This window comes from Theobroma umbraticum, unplaced genomic scaffold, assembly GCF_002168275.2.
Source record: "Theobroma umbraticum cultivar Fairchild unplaced genomic scaffold, ASM216827v3 scaffold_55.0, whole genome shotgun sequence".
NCBI classification, from domain to species: Eukaryota; Viridiplantae; Streptophyta; class Magnoliopsida; order Malvales; family Malvaceae; genus Theobroma; species Theobroma umbraticum.
Window position 1 is genome coordinate 4,044,968 of NW_018397270.1, and position 20,400 is coordinate 4,065,367.

At 33.2% G+C, this 20,400-nt stretch overlaps 1 protein-coding gene and 1 long non-coding RNA gene across 2 annotated transcripts; one reads left to right on the forward strand and one right to left on the reverse strand.

The window, feature by feature from the left end:
* The first annotated feature begins 4,142 nt into the window (after nt 1-4,142).
* Nucleotides 4,143-5,575, forward strand: LOC110426174 (uncharacterized). Its single transcript, XR_002446110.1, has 2 exons — nt 4,143-4,483; nt 5,209-5,575. It is a non-coding gene; the product is annotated as an uncharacterized LOC110426174 (long non-coding RNA).
* A 2,497-nt stretch (nt 5,576-8,072) lies between these two features.
* LOC110426173 (peroxidase P7-like) lies at nt 8,073-9,659 on the reverse strand. The gene is made up of 4 exons (XM_021441329.2): nt 9,391-9,659; nt 9,104-9,295; nt 8,797-8,962; nt 8,073-8,609 (listed from the first exon to the last, which is right to left on the reverse strand). The coding sequence occupies exons 1-4, from the start codon at nt 9,598-9,600 to the stop codon at nt 8,200-8,202; spliced, it is 978 nt and encodes a 325-aa protein (XP_021297004.1). The 5' UTR covers nt 9,601-9,659; the 3' UTR covers nt 8,073-8,199.
* Nucleotides 9,660-20,400: the final 10,741 nt, after the last annotated feature.

Genomic DNA, 20,400 nt, shown 5'->3' on the forward strand with positions numbered 1-20,400 from the left:
CCCAAAAGGGAGAACCCCGGACCCTTCTGTCAACATCAAGGGTTTATGACAGTTTACCTACTCCTTGGACCAGAAGCAAAACTGGATGGTGATGCTACAAATTTTCTTGTTTTGCCCCACTTTTTCTTTGATAAAAGCATGCACTCGTTTCTCGTTTATACAACTATTGGGTCACTAATCCAATGATGTTTATGTTGAGGAGGAGACCCATTTGGTAAAGTGGCAAGGCATGTGCCTGTCACGTGTCTTTTGGGTGAATGCCACTTTTTTCTTTTTGGGCATTGACATTGTGAATGCCATTATGGCTTTGAGCCACTGGTTTGTTGAGCATGGGAGACCAACACAAATTTTGGTAGTTTTCTATGCACTACGATGTCGTTTTGTCTTTGTAAATTGGCATATTACCGTTATGAAATTTAGTCTTCTTCCTTAATTTTTTTTTTTTATTTTTGCTCTTGTTTTCTCTGGTTCATCCCTCCATTTTTACAGCTTTATTATTCTTAGAAGAAAATATTAAATGTCAACATGATATCAAAGCATCTATGGATCATCCTGACGGACTGTATGGAAAGTTTTTTGGTGTTTTTTTTTTGTTTTCTTGGATTTAAAACTCTCTTTTTTTAGTTGTTCTTCAATATACTTAGTTGATTAAGTGGTTTGATTTATACATTCAAAATATACTTAGTTGATTAAGTAGTTTGATTTGTACATAGGGTAGATATACACCTAGAAGCTATACGTAGCCAAAATTAGAGCACGAACTTAATAAATCTTTCTTCAATTTAATTTGCATAAGTATATAGTAAGTTAATTAGGAAAGATATTTTTATGAGAAACTTGACAGAGACTTGTAAATAAATTAGGACTATATGTTAACAACTTAATCTATTAAACTAAGTTAAAGAGAAAAAAAAATAATCAGATAAAATATAGAGAGATAATATAATCTTAGGTCTGGTAGTCAATCGAATTTAACAAAGTAATTTTGCTTATAGATTTTAAATTAGTTTTAATTATTAGTTTTAATTTTTCTTATTAACAATTAGTTTGTTTGAATAAGATTAAAGTGTGTTAATTTTAATAGTTAACATTAAGAATTAATTCAATTCTCTATGGAAATGAATTCTACTTTCTACTATATTACTTGTTAAGGATACATGTACTTGCATGAGAAATCAACGACAAGTTTTTAGGAAAAAACAGAGAAGAACAAGGGTGGCTATGACTGAGTCAGATAGAGAAGAACGAAAAAATAGAATTAAACAAGTAATTTTGTTTCCAATTTGGGAAAAAAGCTATTCAAACCTTCATCTTTAAACATGGAATAATGCATCAACTACCAAGCCAAATTAATGTTTGAGTGCTAAACAAGTAAAAATTTGATAATATTATGTTAGCTAGAACACAAAACTGGAACTTTGTAAAAACAATGATAAGAGAAAAGGTGAGAGAAATAAAGAGAGATTTTTGCTAGTAGGAATGGAGGAGATGGATCAACAGTGAGTAATGGACGGCAAGGTTTTTAGGGCTCAAGGTTTCATGGGAATTCTAAGTTGCAAAGGTGGAGACAGTCTTTGTTCAGTGTTTATAGGTAATATTCTGATAGGTACATCATGGGTAGACATAAAAGAAGCTTTTGACCAGTTTGAGGTTATTGCGGATGTCTTCGTTCCGAACAGAGGTTGGAAGAAAAGATCTAATTGTGGTTTTGTGACATATAGATCTGAAGGAGAAATGTATATGCCTATTGTTAAAGGTGATGGTCTGTTACTGGCAAGGAAAATAGTTAATGTGAAGAAAACGGATAGCTAAAACCAAATCATTGTGGATGACGGCCAGAGGCATGTAGTCAAGGCATGTAGTCAAGTCTAGGAGGTAGAATCGTACTTACAAACAAGTGCTAGTTGAGAAAGAACTAGATAAATCCATAGAAAATGAGGGAAAGAAAAAGGCTGTTAAATATCCAAAAGTGTTACAAAAGAATGCAGTGCAATTGTTGATCACTAAAGTGCAATCACAAACTTTTTGATTTCAGAAATCATAGCTACAAAATTTTCAAAAGCAGCACCATTTGAAGAAGTAATTTTCTTCTTCAACAATTGACATTCCCTTTTGAAATGTCCTAGTTTTCCACAATGGAAGCATGTGCTTTTGTTCTTTCTTTTGAATTTCAGACTATTAGAAATCTGTTTGAACTTTTTTTTGATAGGTTTAGTGGTCTGTCCTTCCTCCATAACATGTATTTTGGCTTCACCAAAAACAAGAACTTGTACTTATTTCCTGTATTCATCTTCAATTCGAAGATGATTTGCCAAAGCCTCAAGAGTTATTTCTTCCTTTTTATCTTTCAGACTTCATTTAAAGTCTTTCTATGATGTAGGAAATTTGTCTATAATAGAGGATACAAGTATAGTTTCATCCATTTTTATTTTATATTATTTAAATTGATTAAGCATTTTTTGAATTTTCCATAATTGTTCTATAACAAAATGCTCATCGACCATTTGATAATTAATAAAGTGACTAACAAGAAATTTCTTACTTGTTGCATCTTCTGTCATGTACCTGGTTTCCAATTTGTCTCATAATTCTTTTGCAATAGCCTTGTTCTTGTATGTGTCGAATAAGCCATCAGCCAAACCATTCAAGATGTGACCTTTGTACATATAATCGGCATTGTCCCATTTTTGCCTTTCTCTCTTGTTGTAGCAACAGACTCATTTTCTATTTCTTCTAGTCTAGGTGTTATCAAAACATAGACAACTTTCAAGGTTGATAATAGGAAATGCATCTTCTTCTGCCATCCTAGAAAGTTACCACCATCAAATCCATCTAATTTTAGAAAGTTAGAAGCCAATTCTCATAGTGTTCCACTTGCAGCAGCCATTGTTGGAATGAAAATAAAACCTTAAGATTGTTAGAATACCAAATTGAAAAACTTAGAAATTGGTTTCAAGGCGTGTATCAATGCTACTGTTTTTAAGGTTTTATTCGTCATCACTTATAGTGTGTAGAAGAGTTACCGGTATATAAATCTCAAAGATATAATTAAGCCCAGTGATTGATGGCATTTTGCATTGACGAAATCAATCCACTGAGCACTCATTGGAGAATAACAAGATTATCAAACTTCTATAATACTTTTTTATAAGAAAATAGTATAGAAAAAAACTTCGAAGATGTATGAGGAAGAAGAAAGAGAGATATTACAGTTTTCTGATGTACGTTGGATAAAGAAGATCCTCTTTTATAGGCATAGATGTCTATTCTCAATAGACACTGTTTGTGTCTGTTTCAAAAGAGTTACTCCTGGTGGTCTTTTCTAAAAGATGTGACTCTTTTTTTATATTTATTTTATTTATTTTTATTTTCAATAAACATAACCCTTCTTTTGGTTTTAATTTTCAACCGTCACAATTTTTCTTCTATTTTTGATATGAAATTATATCTTTTATTTGAAAATGTCCAACAAGTGGTTATGAAATTTGGTCTTCTCCTCTAAATTTTTTCTCTTGTTTTCTCTAGTTCATCGCTCCATTTTCACAGCTTTATTATTCTTTGAAGAAAATATTAAATGTCAACAGTTTTATGACCAATAAACATTTCCTTGATTCTATTTGCCAATTGACATCGATGTTTAGTTTAATCATTAATATAAAAAATAAAGGTTGGGTATATAATCACATAAGTATATCAATTATGTTTTCTTTCAAGAGTTCTAAATTTGTATTGATCACGACTTTAACAATAATCTTGTCTATATAGACACCGTTGTTAATTGAAACCTTAAGTCTCCAAATCGCATTCAAATCTCATTAATGTCATTTTTGTCTAAAGATTGTGATAAGAAAGCTTTCTAGTTTTCTGTTAAAGGAGTAATGGAAGTTCAAACTGGTAGAGGCCAAACCATTAATTCTGGTTGAAAATATGTAGGACTTGAAACTTGACTATTCAAAGAATTAAGATATAATGGAGCTCATAAAGTTTGTTCCCCAAGCATCACATGCAAATAGAAGATTTTTTATCCTTATGTTGGCTTAGTGGGGTATCTGAGTTAGTATCCACACAATTCTTTTAATTATTGAGTATAAGGTAAACCAATTTCCATGCCCATTCAGTGCAAACTCAATCAACACCTGTTCATTTAGTTGATTTAAGATATGTTGTTTTAATTATTAGGAAAACATGATGGAAATTTGTGTTTGGTTGAGGTAAAAAATTGTGTTTCTGATAACTAAAACTGAGTCTTAGGCTTGTCCTCCCAACATAATCATTATCAATTATTATTAGCCTCTTAGTTATCGATTAGTGAATTTAAGTACAAATTTTTATTCTTGAACAAGTCTTGAATGAATGTTTGCAAGCAGGAAAAATATTACAGAAAACTGATCAGGCTGGCGGTGGAGGAGGCATGGCAAGGCGTGGTGGGTCAATTTCAACAAGGGCCTTGGGCTTGGCACTTGCGAATGCAACACCAGATCAGGTGAGAAACATGCCGGGGGAGAGACTCTCTACCCGCTTGTCCAAAACCTGGAGCCTGCTGCAGCAGCTAAAGCAACAGGGATGTTTACTTGTACTTCTGTTTTCATCTTTGTTGTCAGTAATTCAGAAGTTCCTTTTGCTTAATGTTTGGTCAGATTACAATGATCTCCCCATTCATTATTGTCCCTTGTTTACCACCTTTATTGATGCTGTTTCTCCTTTTCTTTAAATGATTGTTCTTTGCCTTTTTAACTCGTTATCAATAAATGCTGCATCAATGGAGTATTCCCCTTTTCGCTTTCATGGAATCAACTTCATTCTAAGATGACAAATTCTTTTAGTTGTTGAAGCGTTATCGTCTCAGGAATGTTTATCAGTGTCATTGCAATGTTAACTAGTCATCTTTTTTCTGCTGGAATTGGGCCAGTATTCTATGGCCTTTTTGGACCATCTTGCTTTTCGCACACAGCCATCGAATGGAATTTGCCATAGAAACTGCATGAAGCATGCTTTTAGGAAGCACACAGCAATATAATACACTTCTTTATCTACAAATTGCTTTTTTGCTTTAGTTTTGTCATTAGTATGAGTTATTCCATAGTGCTGTTTGCTTTTGCATTAAGTCATATCGTGCTTTTGTCTTTTTGAAGCTTTCTTGTCCTTAAGCCTATGCACTCTTAAAGATAATGTGATTCAGCCAAGCTTGTTGGTGGTCTGTCACTGCAGAAGCAACGAATAGAGAAGGCTGAGGTAAATGCTTCCAAGCATGACTTTCCCCAAGATTCCATTGACAAGCAGAGCAGAGGTTGATGCATTAGAACTGGAAAAGGAGGTGGCATCAGATGAAGAGTTGGAATAGATGGAGAAGTATATAACCAAGCCATTTAGGATAATGTGATTAAGGTGATCTGACCCTGTAATATCCTCTGTATATAGTTCACCGACAAATTTTTGTGTAATAACCACCTTTCCCAGCTGTATCAGATGCTTGATAGTATACCCCATCATAGTCTAGTGCACCCACTTGTAGACTTCCCTTTTGGAAAGTCTAGTTTACAGTAGTGTTAATTGTATTTGACAGTTTATATTTCTATGTTTAGCAAAATTGTATTTCATGCAAACCATACTCTGCCGACACTGGCATCGCATCAACGCCCAGGCTTGATTCCTTTGCAATTGTGAATTATTGATATCATGTTGTTGAGGAACTCTTTGTCAAATTTGTTTGTTGACCAAATTGCTGGATACTGTGCAAGTTTTTGCTGTTGTACTACAACAATAATGAATATGAGATACAACTTTATATTGGAGAATTAGAAAAAAAAAGTCATTTAAATAAAATGGAATATAAGCACATTATAATTAGATTTTAACAAGCAATGGATTATGGATGGGCTTTTTAGGCCTAGTTGGTTTTGAAATTAATTATAATGGCATTGAAATTAATTATAATGGCACTTGATGTCACATGTCAAAACTTAAGCTCAACCTCATGTAATTTTAAACTCTGAAAATAAAGTTTAAATAAGCTTATAAATAGCCAACCCACGCTTTCAACATGGTGAAAAGTTTATGTTTATATATTTAAGATCCACTTCATTTTTTATTGATGTGAGATCCGTGACATTTGATCCATAAACAAAATAATTTTTATAATTTTGTCAAAAAATAATAACTGTTGGCAACAAGACAAAACACTTCTATTATAAATAGATAGAAACAAACAATACCTATCTGAAACAGACACAATTGTGTCTATTGAAAGCTATCACAATTGCCTATAAATAAAACTCTCGTCTGGAACAAAAAAACACAGAACAAAAAACAATAATTTCTCCTTCCTTTTTAATATTTTTGAGACTTTATACTCTATTGTTTTACTATAGAAAATAATATAGAAGTCTAGGTAATCTTGCCATATATTTTTAGTGGATATTCAGTGAATTGATTTCATTAAATCAAAACACAGTCAATCACCAAGCTTCATTGTATCCTCAGGGTTTATCGCTTACAACTCTTTTGCACATAATTAGTGGGGGTAACTAAAACTTTAAAGACATAGACATCGTTACACGCCTTGAAGTCATTTTCATATTTTTCAGTTCGACATTCTGATAATCTTAAGGTTTTGTTCTATTTTAACAATGATTGCTGCAAGTGGAATACTAAGAGAATTGACTTATGACTTTGTGAAATTACACCAATTTGATGGTGGTAACTTTCTAAGAATAGAGAAAAAGATGTATTTCCTACTTTCAACATTGAACGTTGTGTATGTGCTGACAACAACAAGACCAGAAGAGAATGGAAATGAATCTGTTGCTACAACTAGAGAGAGGTAGAAATGGGACAATGCATATTATATGTGCAAGGGTCACATTTTGAATGGTTTGGTTGATTTGATACATATTAGAATGAGGCTACTGTAAAAAAATTATGGGACAAACTAAATGCCAGGTGCATGACAGAAGATGTAACAAGTTAGAAATTTATTATCAATCACTTTAATCATTATCAAATGGTTGATAGAAGTTCTGTTATTGAACAACTACGTGAAATTGAAAAATGCTCAATCAATTTAAGCAATATATATAAGATGAAAATAAATGAAACTATACTTGTGTCCTTCATTATAAACAAACTTCTTCCTTCATTATAAACAAACTTCTTCCGTCATTGAAAGACTTTAATAGAAGTCTAAAGTACAAGAAAAAGGAAATAACTCTTAAAGCTTTAGCAAATCATCTTTGAATTGAAGAGGAATGTAGGAAACAAGAACAAGTTGCTCTTTTTGGTGAAGCGAAAACACATATTATGGAGGAAGAACAAATTACTAAACTTGTCAAAAAGAAGTTCAAATAGATAGCTAATGGTCCGAAATTCAAAAGAAAAAATTAAAAAACAATATTCTAACTGATTTGGGATACCATCTCAAAAGGGAACTACATTATTCATAGACAATCAGTTTGCTATTTCAATTGCAAAGAATCCTCTGCAACTTAAGCAAACCAAGCATATCAGGGTTTAATTTCATTTAATTACAGATGCTGTTAAAGTTAAAAAAGTAAATGTGATGCATTGTAGTACTGATGAACAGCTTGCAGACACCTTCAATAAATGCTTAAACAAGGAAAAATTCATTTTTCTAAGGTCTAAACTAGGGTGTGCAAGACAAAACCTAAGGAACTGTGTTGAAAGGTTGGTTCTTGTTCCTGTGTTGAAGCTGTAGTAGAATTCTTCAATAAAGGTTCACGCCACAAGCCAGTTTCAATGAAGACGAAAGCTAAGCATGTGGGAACTACACTTGATTCATTTAATCAGCCTTTTACCATTTAGAATTTTACTTTTTTACTTTAGTGTTCTCGTTATTTTTTTCCTTTCTTTGATTTTTGCTGTAAATTCTCAGCACCTACACGTGTACCCCTTTAGGAAGGCTGTAGAGATTCTTGGCGCAGGCATCGGTAATAACCGCTGCTGGCACACATGTCAAAAGCCGAATGGCTGCCCCATTACTGTTGTTGGTGAAACTCTTGTTTACGACCTCACAATTTATTGATATCATAAACATATATACTCACATAATTCAAGGCTTTAAGCAATAAGGAAAACTAGAAGGTAATATTTTCACTGTTTATGATCAATTGATCATAAAGTAGCTTGTCTATCAGTTACTAGACATATCATATATTGTAGTTTCTTATGTATTGTAGTTTCTTATTACATTTTCCAGGCAAGAATCTTTCTATTGACCTTTCTGCAGTTGGTCCTGATCTCTCCAGAGCGTCCTGTGAGGGGCTTGATGTTGCCCATTTTGATCATAGATTTAGCAAAGGCCTGGAAAAATGCAAAAGTATCTGCGGCATACCTTTTTACCAGACAATCAGCAGAAGAGCCATTAAACAGCTCCTGGTCAGAACGGAGGAGACCCTTCATCTTCAACAAGTTGTGGAAGTACAGGTTATCAAAACTAGTTGGAGTTTGAAAATCAAGGGGTTGATGCACATTATCCTTTCCAGTTTTCGGGCACTTGCGTTGCAAGGACTTGGCGAATGAGGCATCAATGTTCGAGTCATTGTAGATGTGTGTCCGAAATGATGTGCACCTGGCCAGGCCAATAGTGTGTGAACCTGCCATTCAAAGATGAGCTATTAATTTCTTTTAAGTGGTATGCTCTAAATTACATGATTGATTAAAGAAAAGGATAGGTCATTTGGTTTTCTGTCAACATCCCCTTGGTACACAATTAAGAGAATGTAGTCATCATGTTTGTATTGTTTATTAAATACAGTATATGCCAACTTAGAGTCTCATTACCTGAAAGAGCCACCAAGTCTTTTAATGAGAGTCCTTGAGCAGCGAAGCTCGATAGGAGACGACTTATATTGAAAGTGGGTGCAGGAATTGAGTTGTTTGCAGCAGCCCTGCTAGCAGTGGTAGAATCCCTTCTCCCTAACTTAACTTTCCATGAAGGACCGCCTAACTGCAAATGATAAAAAGACATTAATATAAATGATGAAACAACTGCAACCCAACTGAGCCAACTGCCTAGACTGGAACAAGGATCAGTAACTTGCCGATAAGTTTTGTGCTTTTTTAGATAAGACTTAATTGTTGTACTGACCATGACAGTCGAATCGCGAGCTGCAATGGCAAGAATATCAGCACAGGATACCACTCCAGGGCATGCTTTCTCTACTTTAGATTTAATGTCATCAACCACATCAAATCCCCTGACCGATTTATTGTTAGGTGCTGCAGTCTTCTCCCCTATAAAGTTGGCATTATCATCCAATAGTATCGATCCATCGCAGCCCTGCCCAATTTTCATTGTCCAAATTCACTATTAATTGATTAAAACAGCACGAGCCTAGAACAAAACCAAACTTATGAAAGTGAAACCACACTCACATTAACAAAGCAGTCATGGAAATGCAACCGGAGCAAAGATGCCCCCATGCGAGCTTCCTTCTTTATGGCAGCTCTTACTCGTGCTTCAACAATAGCCAATACTTCAGGGCAAGTGGAGCTGTAGTATTTTGATGAGAGTTTGCCATGAGCTTCCACAGATGCACCAGAAACAGTAAGGATAAGCAGGACTAACAAGTAATAGCAAGCCATGGAACCCTTATAAGACCTTAGAAAAACAGAAGGTTTTGGCTTAAACTATACAAATTGCAATAGCCCCTTTGCGCCTAATATAGCTTGATATCTTCATAAAAGACAAATCCTTCTTTATTTACTCGAATTTAGTGATTGGTATTAACTAAAAAGTGCAGATACGTAGGTCCATACACAAACGTGAACACTAGTGTATATAGTAGTTAAATTTTTTACTGTTAATTTCGATTAGACTTTTAGTAACTCTTAAAGCAATGGCAACTTGTTTCTTATAGGCTATGTTTGGCCTATATCAAGGGACCTAAACAGGGTTTAACAAGCTCATCAGATGACAGATCTTCTTTCAAACATTGTACCAAAGACCATTCCCACTAGTATTCGGAACGAAGCTTCCTTAGAAAGTTCATTTGTATACGAAAAGAGGGTACTCTTTTTTTTTCTCAGCCAATCAAAAGAGTTTTACTAATAACATTTCAGGACAGTACATGGGAAGCCCATGGGGTCCCATGGGTGGAGAGTACCTCCAAAATCACGTGTAGTACCTTATCGTTTTAGGTTACAGACCCCTACACATAAGCATACACAGGATCACCTCAGAAGAGGACTATCATACATCATAGCACAAATATTCAAGTAAAGCAGTGCATACATATCACCATCAGGCTGAAAACATAGATGCTTTATCCACACCTGATTTTGTTCTATCTGAATCCACATTGAGCAAGTCATGTGCACTTAAATCTGTTTTTCTCCGCCTAAATAATTGGTTATCTGTTTTTGCTAAAGGGTCCTCAACAGGGCTGGCTTTAGCATAAAGCCACCAAAGCTCTTGCCCTAGGTCCCATAATTTTATAGATTTCATAATTTTATATAATATAATTAATTATATTCAAAATATATAAAAATTAAAATAATTAAAAAAATATTTCTTAAAATAAATGTCTATTAAATATTTATTTTTCTCACTTTTTACCTTCTATTAATTTTTAACTATTTATCTCACTTCTTCGTAAAAATTAAAATAATTAATGAAATTACATATTCTCTTATTTTTTTAATTATGTACCTAATAAATTTTTATTTTTTATTATTTCCCAATTCTCATAATACTAACAATTTTCAATTATTTTTTTTATTTTTAATGATCTCCAATTAATCATAATTTTTTAAAAAATTTTTAATTAAAAAAACCTTATTTAAATATTTAAAGATTTTATACTTTTAAAATTATTGAACCGCCTCATGTCCTCATAGTTCCCACTTTAGGATAACCTAATGGAAAGAAACTCATTGGTTACACTTCCTATTCACTGAGGGTCGAGTAGAAGGCAAAGACTTCACATCCCCAACTAAATAATTGCCTGTCTTTCAATCTTTGACGTTTCCATTAAGCCTACAAAAGAAGAAAAGCATCTACGTGCTTTTACTGTATGCCAATGATGCCTTTGGGGGAGGCCATTTTTCCTAACAGAACTTTCTGCCAGTAAATTCCAACAGCAAATGAACTGGCTAAGCTGTTGACATCGAAACAATCACGGGAAAGCTTGGAAATTAAAGATCAGACTTCATATCTGGTTTTATCTCTTTTTGAGAGAACTGAAGGCTCCATCCACCCAAAAAAAGTTTGCAGGAATGTCCTATCCTGCTAGGCTATACTATTAATACCACAGCTGTTGAAAGCAATATGCAGAAGAACAGAAAACAAAAATGGGAAACTGACAAAGACTCAAAACAGTGTGGAACCAAAACCTGGGAAAGAATCAAGCTTACAGCCAGAGAGTTCATATCAAATGAGCTAGCTAGACTGATTTGGGTCAACAATATGAACAATTTTTGTTTAAAGAAACGTCTCTGGGTTTAGCCACCAAAGTTTAGCCTAGTTGATAAGTAATTAGTATTACCACTGTGCACCTTAAAATGACTTGGTTTTAAGCATTTCTTTGAATTCAAAGCAACTTAAGCACATGAGTTAAACTCACCCAAAATAGAATTTGCTCAGTAGTGAAAGAATTCAACTACTTATAAATGGTGTATGGAGATAATCAAACGACAAACGGTTTGATTGTTAATTATTTTTGATATCTTTCTTTCTTTACAGTCAAGAAATTTCCAACATTTTTTTATTACAGTAAATGTGAATTTAATAAATTAAAATATGATCCGTAATTAAAAATTATTAAGTGAAAATGTATAAGAGTCAACACTTGTCCTCACAAGTGGAATACCGATAATATTAGTGACAGTAATTTCACTGCCAATTTTCCTTTTTGTATTCAAATGGACCACCATCACCATCTGAAGTACAATGTGATAACTACTACTGCAAGCAGCCCACACATGGCCAGAAAGAAAGCAATGGCTGCACATGCAGAAGCTACTTACGTGAGAGAGTCAGATCAATGCTACATCAATATCCCTCACCAACTACCAATCATCAAGCTTTTGAATCCATATCCATCCTTCCAGGCTACACTCAGCCCTTGCTGTTGACATTTCACTGTGGGAAAATCCTTATCGTTACATTACTTGTTTGTGGCTTTATCTAAGGTTAACATACACGTAGAAAAAGCTTGAAAAATCAAGCCGTACTATTTTATTCTCCTTTTTGGGTACATGACAATCTGTAAGATTAAAGGCAAATGTGACCAGCAAACAACTGGAACCCAAAACTAATATTTTATGCACGCAAAAAGGAGAACCACCGTACCCTTTTATCAACATCAAAGGTTTGTGACAATTTATCTACTCCTTGGATCATAAGCAAAACAGGATGGTGATGCCATAATTTTTTTTTTTTTGTGTTCCCCCACTTTTTCTTTGATAGAAGCATGCATTGATTTCTCGTTTATACAATTATTGGGTCACTAATCCAATGATGTTTTATGACCAATAAACATTTCCTTGAATCCTTTTTGCCAATTGACTCTGATGTTTAGTTTAATCATTAATAGAGAAAATAAAGTTCAAAAATTTTATCACGTAAGTATGTTGATAATATTTTTTTCAGAGAGTTCTAAATTTGTATCGATCGCTACTTTAATGGTAATCTTGTCTTCATAGAGATCATTATTAATTGAAACTCCAAGTCTTCAAATCGCATTCAAATCTCATTAATGTCATTTTGGTCTAAAGATTGTGATCAGAAAGCTTTCTAGTTTTCTGTTAAAGGAGTAATGGAAGTGCAAACTGGTAGAGGCCAAACCATTAATTCTGGTTGAAAGTATGTAGGACTTGAAACTTGACTATTCAAAGAATTAAGATATAATGGTTTTCATCAAGTTTGTTCCCTAAGCATCACATGCAAAATAGAAGATTTGTTATCTTGATGTTGGCTCAATGGGGTATCTGAGTTAGTATCCACACAATTTTTTAATAAAAAAGAAGATCCAAATCTAACTTTAAGTAAAAGACACCAAACAATTATATGCACATTTTGTATCTTTCTTTGTTATAAATATAATAAAAGAAGAAAGGTTGCAAAGGGGAATATCCTTTGTAAGCTACTCCCATTTAAAAAGAGTTTCTTTTTTGAACAAGATTACGATTATGAGTAAGAAATCACAATCATAACTAGACGACTTTTTAATATATAGAACATATTTATTATATTTAATATATAAAAAAGTAGAAACAAATCAACAAGTTAGCATATGCCTAAAAATGGGACTTGAAGGTTCATTGAAGATTGTTGTATTTGAATATTGGGAATAGGTGGAAGTTTATGAGGTGAATAAATTATCCCTCAGTCATTTAGTATATAACTGGCCCAAGTTATGTATAGGCACCATTACAAGGTCCAAGCTGTTGCCTTCATAGTACATGTCAAACTTGACCCAAATTTTTATGGTTTTGGTCCTTTTGGAGATCCATGGTATTATAGTCTTAGCCCAAGCAAAAAATTTGTGGATATGGGATACTCTTTTGTTTTTTTTAATTAATTGAAAAAATTATAATGAAATTAAATTAAAAGAAATTTCAAGTAAAAAATTAGTCTTGAGATTAGATGGACTAAAGAACACAACTACATAGAGATTCTTAAGAGAATCTCCTATTTGCTTCTAATTAGGTTTTTTATTTGTCTAATATAAAAAAAGATAAGGGTTTTTAATTATGATTCATTTGCTCCCAAACATGGGGAAGTTTCATGATAACTCTTTGATATAGAGTTATTTGAGCTTAATTTTAATAGTAATTTAGCTTAGCTCTAGTGATAATGCATGAAAATTAGTCGATTTTATTCAAATTATTTTAAGTTAATTAATTTATGTGAGTCAATTTAATCTTTGTTAATTTTATTCTTCATTTGGTGTTAATGTGATTAAGAGAAGTTGTCATTAATTTATTTGTACTTTTGTAGTTGTTTGATAAAAGAAGACTTTTAAAGGAAGAAGGAAAGCAATTTCAAGGTACATACTTTCACTGCATATGTCTTGATATTTTGATCATAACTCTTTCTTCAGAACTCTAAATGAATTATTTTTATACCATTAGAAAGTTAAGAGAAAAAGCTAGAACTTTTATGTTTACTACTTCACCCAATTCAGTTTGAAAGGTAGTCAAAATATTGTTAAAATTGAAGCACTGCAGTAATCTTATAGCAATTACGATTTTTGCTAATTAATGGTGAAGGTCGCAGCTCGTGTAGTCTGGTGAGAAAATCTTAATTGGAATTAACTTCTTTCTTCACCTAACTTGGACTAACTTTAAAATATTATAAAAATAACTTTTTGGGAGACTGTAACAAGAAAAAAGAACAAAACACTAAATTTAGAGCTAAGATTCAAGCCACAAAGTCATTGAAAAATAAGTCTCATTGAGCTAAGAAGAAATCGTGGGACTGAAGAAGATTGAGAGATAAAGATTTCAAATCTTGAAATTTCTTTATCATTTTGTTATTCTTTATTTTCTTGGTTTTTGTTTTTGATGATTAAACTTTATTTGATGATGATGTGTGGCTTGATAAGGAACTAAATTAGTTATCTAAGATTGTGATTGAACTCAATACGTAGTTTGATTTATCCATCTCTCTTTTGCTTATGTTTGATGGTTTTAAGTTGTTTATTTTATTCTGTTCTTAATGCTCATAATTGTCTGATCACCAATTAGATTGATTTAGAAACCTAAGTTAAATCACGACAAAGGAGATTTTGACAGACCTTGAATACAATAGTGTATGATCAAAATATGCTTAGTTGATCAGGTAGTTTGATTTGTATATAGGGTAGACATACACCTATAAACCTTACATAGTCAAGATTAGAGTACGAACTTAATAACTCTTTTTCCAATTTAATTTGTATAAGTATATAGTAAGTTAATTAGGAGAGATATTTTATGAGAAACTTGACAGAGACTTATAAATAAATTAGAACTCTAGGTTAACAACTTAATTTATTAAACTAAGTTAAGATAAAGAGACAATAATCAGATGAAGTATAGAGAGACAACATAATCTTAGGTCTGGTAGTCACTCGAATTTAACAAAGTAATTTTGCTGATAGATTTTAGATTAGTTTTAGACTGAGTTAGATAGAGAAGAACACAAAAATAGAATTAAACAAGTATTTTTTTTTTCAATTTGGGAAAAAGCTATTCAAACCTTCATCTTTAAACATGACAATCATGCATCAACTACCAAGTCAAATTAATGTTCGGGTACTAAACAAGTAAAAATTTGATAATATTATGTTTGCTAGAACACAAAACTGAAAATTTGAAAAAAAAAATGATAAGAGAAAGGGTGAGAGAAAGAAAGAGAGATTTTTGCTAGTAGGCATGAAGGAGATGGATCAATAGTGAGTAATGGACGGCAAGGTTTTTGGGGCTCAAGGTTTCATGGGAATTCTAAGTTGCAAAGGTGGAGACAATCTTTGTTTAGTGTTTATAGGTAATATTCTAATAAGTACATCATGGGTAGACATAAAAGAAGCTTTTGACCAGTTTGGGGTTGTTGTGGATGTCTTCCTTCCGAACAGAGGTTGGAAGAAAGGGTCTAATTGTAGTTTTGTGAGGTATAGATCTGAAGGAGAAATGTATCTGCCTATTGTTAAAGGTGATGGTCTGTTACTAGCAAGGAGAAGAGTTAATGTGAAGAAAGTGGATAGCTAAAACCAAATAATTGTGGATGATGGCCAGAGGCATGTAGTCAAGTTTGGGAGGTAGAATCGTACTTACAACCAAGTGCTAGTTGAGAAAGAACTAGATAAATCCATAGAAAATGAGGAAAAGAAAAATGAAAAGGCTGTTAAATATCCAAGAGTGTTACAAAAGAATGCAGTGCAATCGTTGATCACTAAAGTGCAATCACAGACCTTTATCCCAAAATAAAACTAGGAGTGGTTGGGAAAAAGTGCAATTCTTTTTGTCTAGGAAAATGATTTAATTCATATTGGATCACGATTTAAGGGAAAGGGTTTTGTGTTTCAGGTTAGGGCAGTTGGGAGCTTGAAAGTTCTTGTAACTTTCTCTTCTCGAGAAGAAATTATGGTGATATTAAATGATTACTCTGATTAGTTGAATCAATGGTTTGCAAAATTGGTTCCCTATGATCAAAGACTGAAATGAAAGGATTTAGTTTGTTGGGTAAAAATTAAGAAGGCTTTCATTTATTTGTGGTAGCCTAATTTGTTTGAAGCATTGGACAATAAATTGGGACAATTTATCTAAATTAATGACATGAAAAATTTTAATTATGGTTTGATCTAAATTAGAGTGGAGAACATTCAAAAAATTCCAAAATTCACTCGGCTAAAGTTTGGTAGTGATAACTATGTTATTCATGCCACGGTGGTGCAGGTGGTGGTTGCTAACCGATCTAGCCAAAAGAATGATAAGAAGGTGACTGAGAATAAAGGATGTTTGGTTATGATTGGAGAAATATCACAATTGGCAAACAGTGTCATTCTTAAGAAATGTAAGGCAGTTGAAACTCTTTTGAATTTGAATTCAAGTCTTAAAGAGTTTGAATATTTTTTCAATTGGCAAAGGATTTGAGTAAGATTGATGGAAAAGAGTCCAATTCAATGATTGAGAATAGAGAGGGATTTAAATCTATTGCTAAGAATTCAAACAATAAATTTGAGTCAAATATGAAGTCTTTAATGTGCATTGGAAAAATGCATAAAAAATTAGGAGTGGACTGTCAATTAAGGGAATTTTATGAATTAAATTATGTAGTCAGTAGTGATTATGTGGTAAATGAGTCGAATTATGATGCATTTAAATGTCAGAATAAAAATGATAACTCGGTAATGAAGTAGGTTAATTTTACAATAGAACCATATGTTGACACGCAGACATTGAATGAGAGCATCAATTATATAGATCATGTGGATGGTCGCTTCTCTTTACAGTTTAACTTGAATGATGAGCAGGAGCCATTGTCGGTTAATCCCTTTACTATTGAGCCAAGTACAAGGTCTAGAGAGAAGGAATATCTCATGGTCACGATGAAAGGTAAGTGTGGGGAGTTCCTATCAAATGACACTGAGATGGGAGTAATGAAGTTGATAATGGAAAAGAACTTGGTTAGAGACTAACTTGGATCGTTCCATGCATGGTGTGAGGGTTATAAAGGGTGATGATCGGGATATGATTTTAGAAGAAAATTTTATGGTTAATAGTGAGATCAAAAGTGGTAAAGGCTGACCTCATTGTAGGAAACAATCGAGCTCTAGAGTACAAAATTATGTTAGGGGATGGTTTTACACAGTAGAGCTTGTTTCGCTAATGTTATTGAAATTGATACAAGAGACAAATATGGAAGGGAAGCAAAGGAAACATGAATGGTGACTGAGAAATTGGGTTTAGAATTCATCAATAATAAAGCCGATGTGGTTAAGATGGTAACAAATATTGAACAGGAGGAAAATGAGATTTGATGATGATAGATAATCGAGTGTGCTTGTTTGTGTGTGTGTGTGTGTGTTTTAGCATTTTTATGATGAATATTCTAATGTGGAATGTGCGAGGATTATGTAAGGGGGAAAAAAAGGAAAGTTGTGTGGAAGGTAAAGCAGAAAGCTAAACCGGACATGGTGCGCATTCAAGAAACTGAATCGAAGTGAATCTTACAAAATACATTTGCATCAGTTTGGAAGAATAATTAGGTGTGTGGGTTGGGTGTGGAATCAGATGGAGAATTTTTTATTGTGGAGGAATATGTCAAAATAAAAAATTACATTCTTGTTACTGGGCAAGTTAGAGGGTTGCGGTATAGTTGTGGGTTCATAAATGTTTACGTACCTAATACTGAGGTAAATAAGAGATTATTGTGGGGGATGTTATTATAGGAAATGAAAAAGTATGGGGTTAGGTGGTGCATTGAGGGTGATTTTAATATGATCAGTAAATGAGTTCATTGATTTTATTCAATCAACAAGATTGGCCGATCTTTTAACTTGACAGATTTATAATTAATGTTGATTGGTTAGCAAGCTATGAGCATATGGTACAATCTTGTTTACCCAACTCTATTTTTGAACATAATCCTATTTTGTTAGGGGTTAAGGCTTGTGATTGGGGGCTAAAGCCTTTCAGAATTTTTAATTTTTGGCTAGAAAGCAAATCTTTCCATGAATTAGTAAAAAATAGTCAAGAGTTAAAGGTGGTTAAAATCCAGAAAAGTCTTGTTGTGTAGAGATGTCTAAAGAATTTGAGGCTAAAAATAACAAAAAATGGAATGAAAGGTAGTATGGTGTAGTTCCTCACCAAATTGTAATATTGGAATATGAAATTTAGAATTTGGAAATGTAATGGCAAAATTTGGGTGATGAATTTGGTTGTAGGGAGGACGTTATAAGAAAATGTATAGGATTCTCGTCTTTGTATAGAATGGAGGAACATTAATGGAAACAACTGTCCCGTACCAAGTGGGTGACAGAGGGAGACCATAACACATGATGCTTTCATGCGATGGCATCTGCAATGAGGAGATCCAATCAAATGGTATGTATTATAATCAACAATTAGCAAGTTGATAAGTCGAATATAATTAAAAAAGAAGTTATAAAACACTTTCAAAGATTGTATTCGGCAAGGCAAGTTAAGAAGCTAGCAAACATAAGGTTGGAGGTGCAAAATCTGAAACAGGAATCTTGTGATGAGTTAGAATTGCCATTTACTAATGAAGAGATATGAGGAGTTATTAGAGATTCAAATGGGAATAAGACATTTGGACTAAATGGATTCAACTATAATTTTTTCAAAAGTCAGTGGCGGAGTAATAAAAAAGAATGCAATGAAATTTGTGTCCAAGTTCTATAACACGGGTTGTCTTAGGCATAGGGAGAGTGAAAGCTTTGTTACTTTGATTCCCAAAATGAAAAACCATGCTATAATTGGAGAATATTGACCAATCTTCTATATGTCAATATTCAAAATGCCTTGTGGGATCCAAAAGGAATTGAATAGGATCCAAAGAAGATTTTTGTGGGAAAATTCTAATAATAAAAAAGGGGTGCATTACATGAAGTGGAGAGATATTTGTAAAGCCAAAAAGGATGGTGGGTTCGATATTATGGATTTGGAAGTCAGAAACATGGGTCTTTTGTTAAAATGGACATGGAGATATATGAATGAATCAGAAAGCTTATGGAGGCAAGTGGTGGTAGCAAAGAATGAATATGAACCAAAAGCCTTGTTACTTGGCTCTAATATAACCCGTAAATGCTTAAACCCATGGAAAAATATTCTCTCTCCTCTTATGCCTATTGATAAATTTTTCTTCCACATTTTAGCTCATTTTGGAGTTGTGTTAGGTGACGATAAATCAATATCTTTTTGGCATAGTAAGTGATTGGAAGATATGTTCCCAAAAACAAAATTTCCAAGGCTTTATGCATTGGCTGTGAATAAGGAAGAGAAAGCATGTGATTTTGGTGCAAGGAAAGATCGAGGTTGGTGTTGGAAAATAGAACTTAGAAGACATCTTTTTGGATGGGAGTATGAACAATGGACAAACCTTTGAAGTCTTCTTCGGAAGATTGCAATTGATGATGAAATCCAAGACGGATTAGTCTAGAAGAATTCTACAAATGGTAAATTTTCTTAAAAGTCTTTTTGTCGATTAGCAAGCCAACAGCAATCTATAAGTAAGGATCTATGGGAAAAAATTTGGATTGGATATGCCCTTTATAGAGTTGAAATTTTTATGTGGTAGTTAATGTGGGAACGTGTGCCTGTTAAGTCAAAACTAGTGTGTAGGAAACTAATTAGTGCAAATCAAGCTAATTATGTTCTATGCAATCAAAATTTAAAAATTGTTCAACACTTATTCTTCACATGTGAGGAGGTATGGAGGGTGTAAGGGATGTAGCGTTCAAAATGGAAGATTACTTAGGTACCTTGGATGACCCAAAAACGTTTTTCCTAGCTTAAATAATACTAAGGCGTAGACTTTAGTTTTTGGTGTAATTACCATATGGTTGACTTGCAATGAGGTTGTATTTAATAGAAAAAGTTGGTAAGTAGTGCAACTTTATGATTTAAGAGAGTTACGAGTTGTCTTATGGAGTAAAGTTAAATGGCTAGAATTCATTGAGTCTATAGAAGATATTTTTAGAAATAGACATTTTAACTCTATAGCACAAAATAGAAAAAAAATCGACAAGGAGGTAGTGTGGCAAGCCCCAAAAATTTGGCTATAATTGGTTAAGTCTATAGAAGATATTTTCAAAAATTCACATTTAGTGTCTATAACACGAAATAGAAAGGAAATTAGCAAAGAGGTAGTGTAGCAAGACTCATAAATAGGTTAGGTGAAATTCAGTGTTGATGGAGCATCAATGGACCATCCGAAAT

Bases quoted from the DNA above. Each gene is read 5' to 3' on its own strand.
- LOC110426173 (XM_021441329.2), bottom strand. From the start codon at position 9,600: ATGGCTTGCTATTACTTGTTAGTCCTGCTTATCCTTACTGTTTCTGGT. The intron at 9,296-9,390 runs GTGAGTGTGGTT...AAAATTGGGCAG, and splicing joins TCCATGACTGCTTTGTTAAT to GGCTGCGATGGATCGATACT. The intron at 8,610-8,796 runs GTAATGAGACTC...TTTGAATGGCAG, and splicing joins AGACTTGGTGGCTCTTTCAG to GTTCACACACTATTGGCCTG.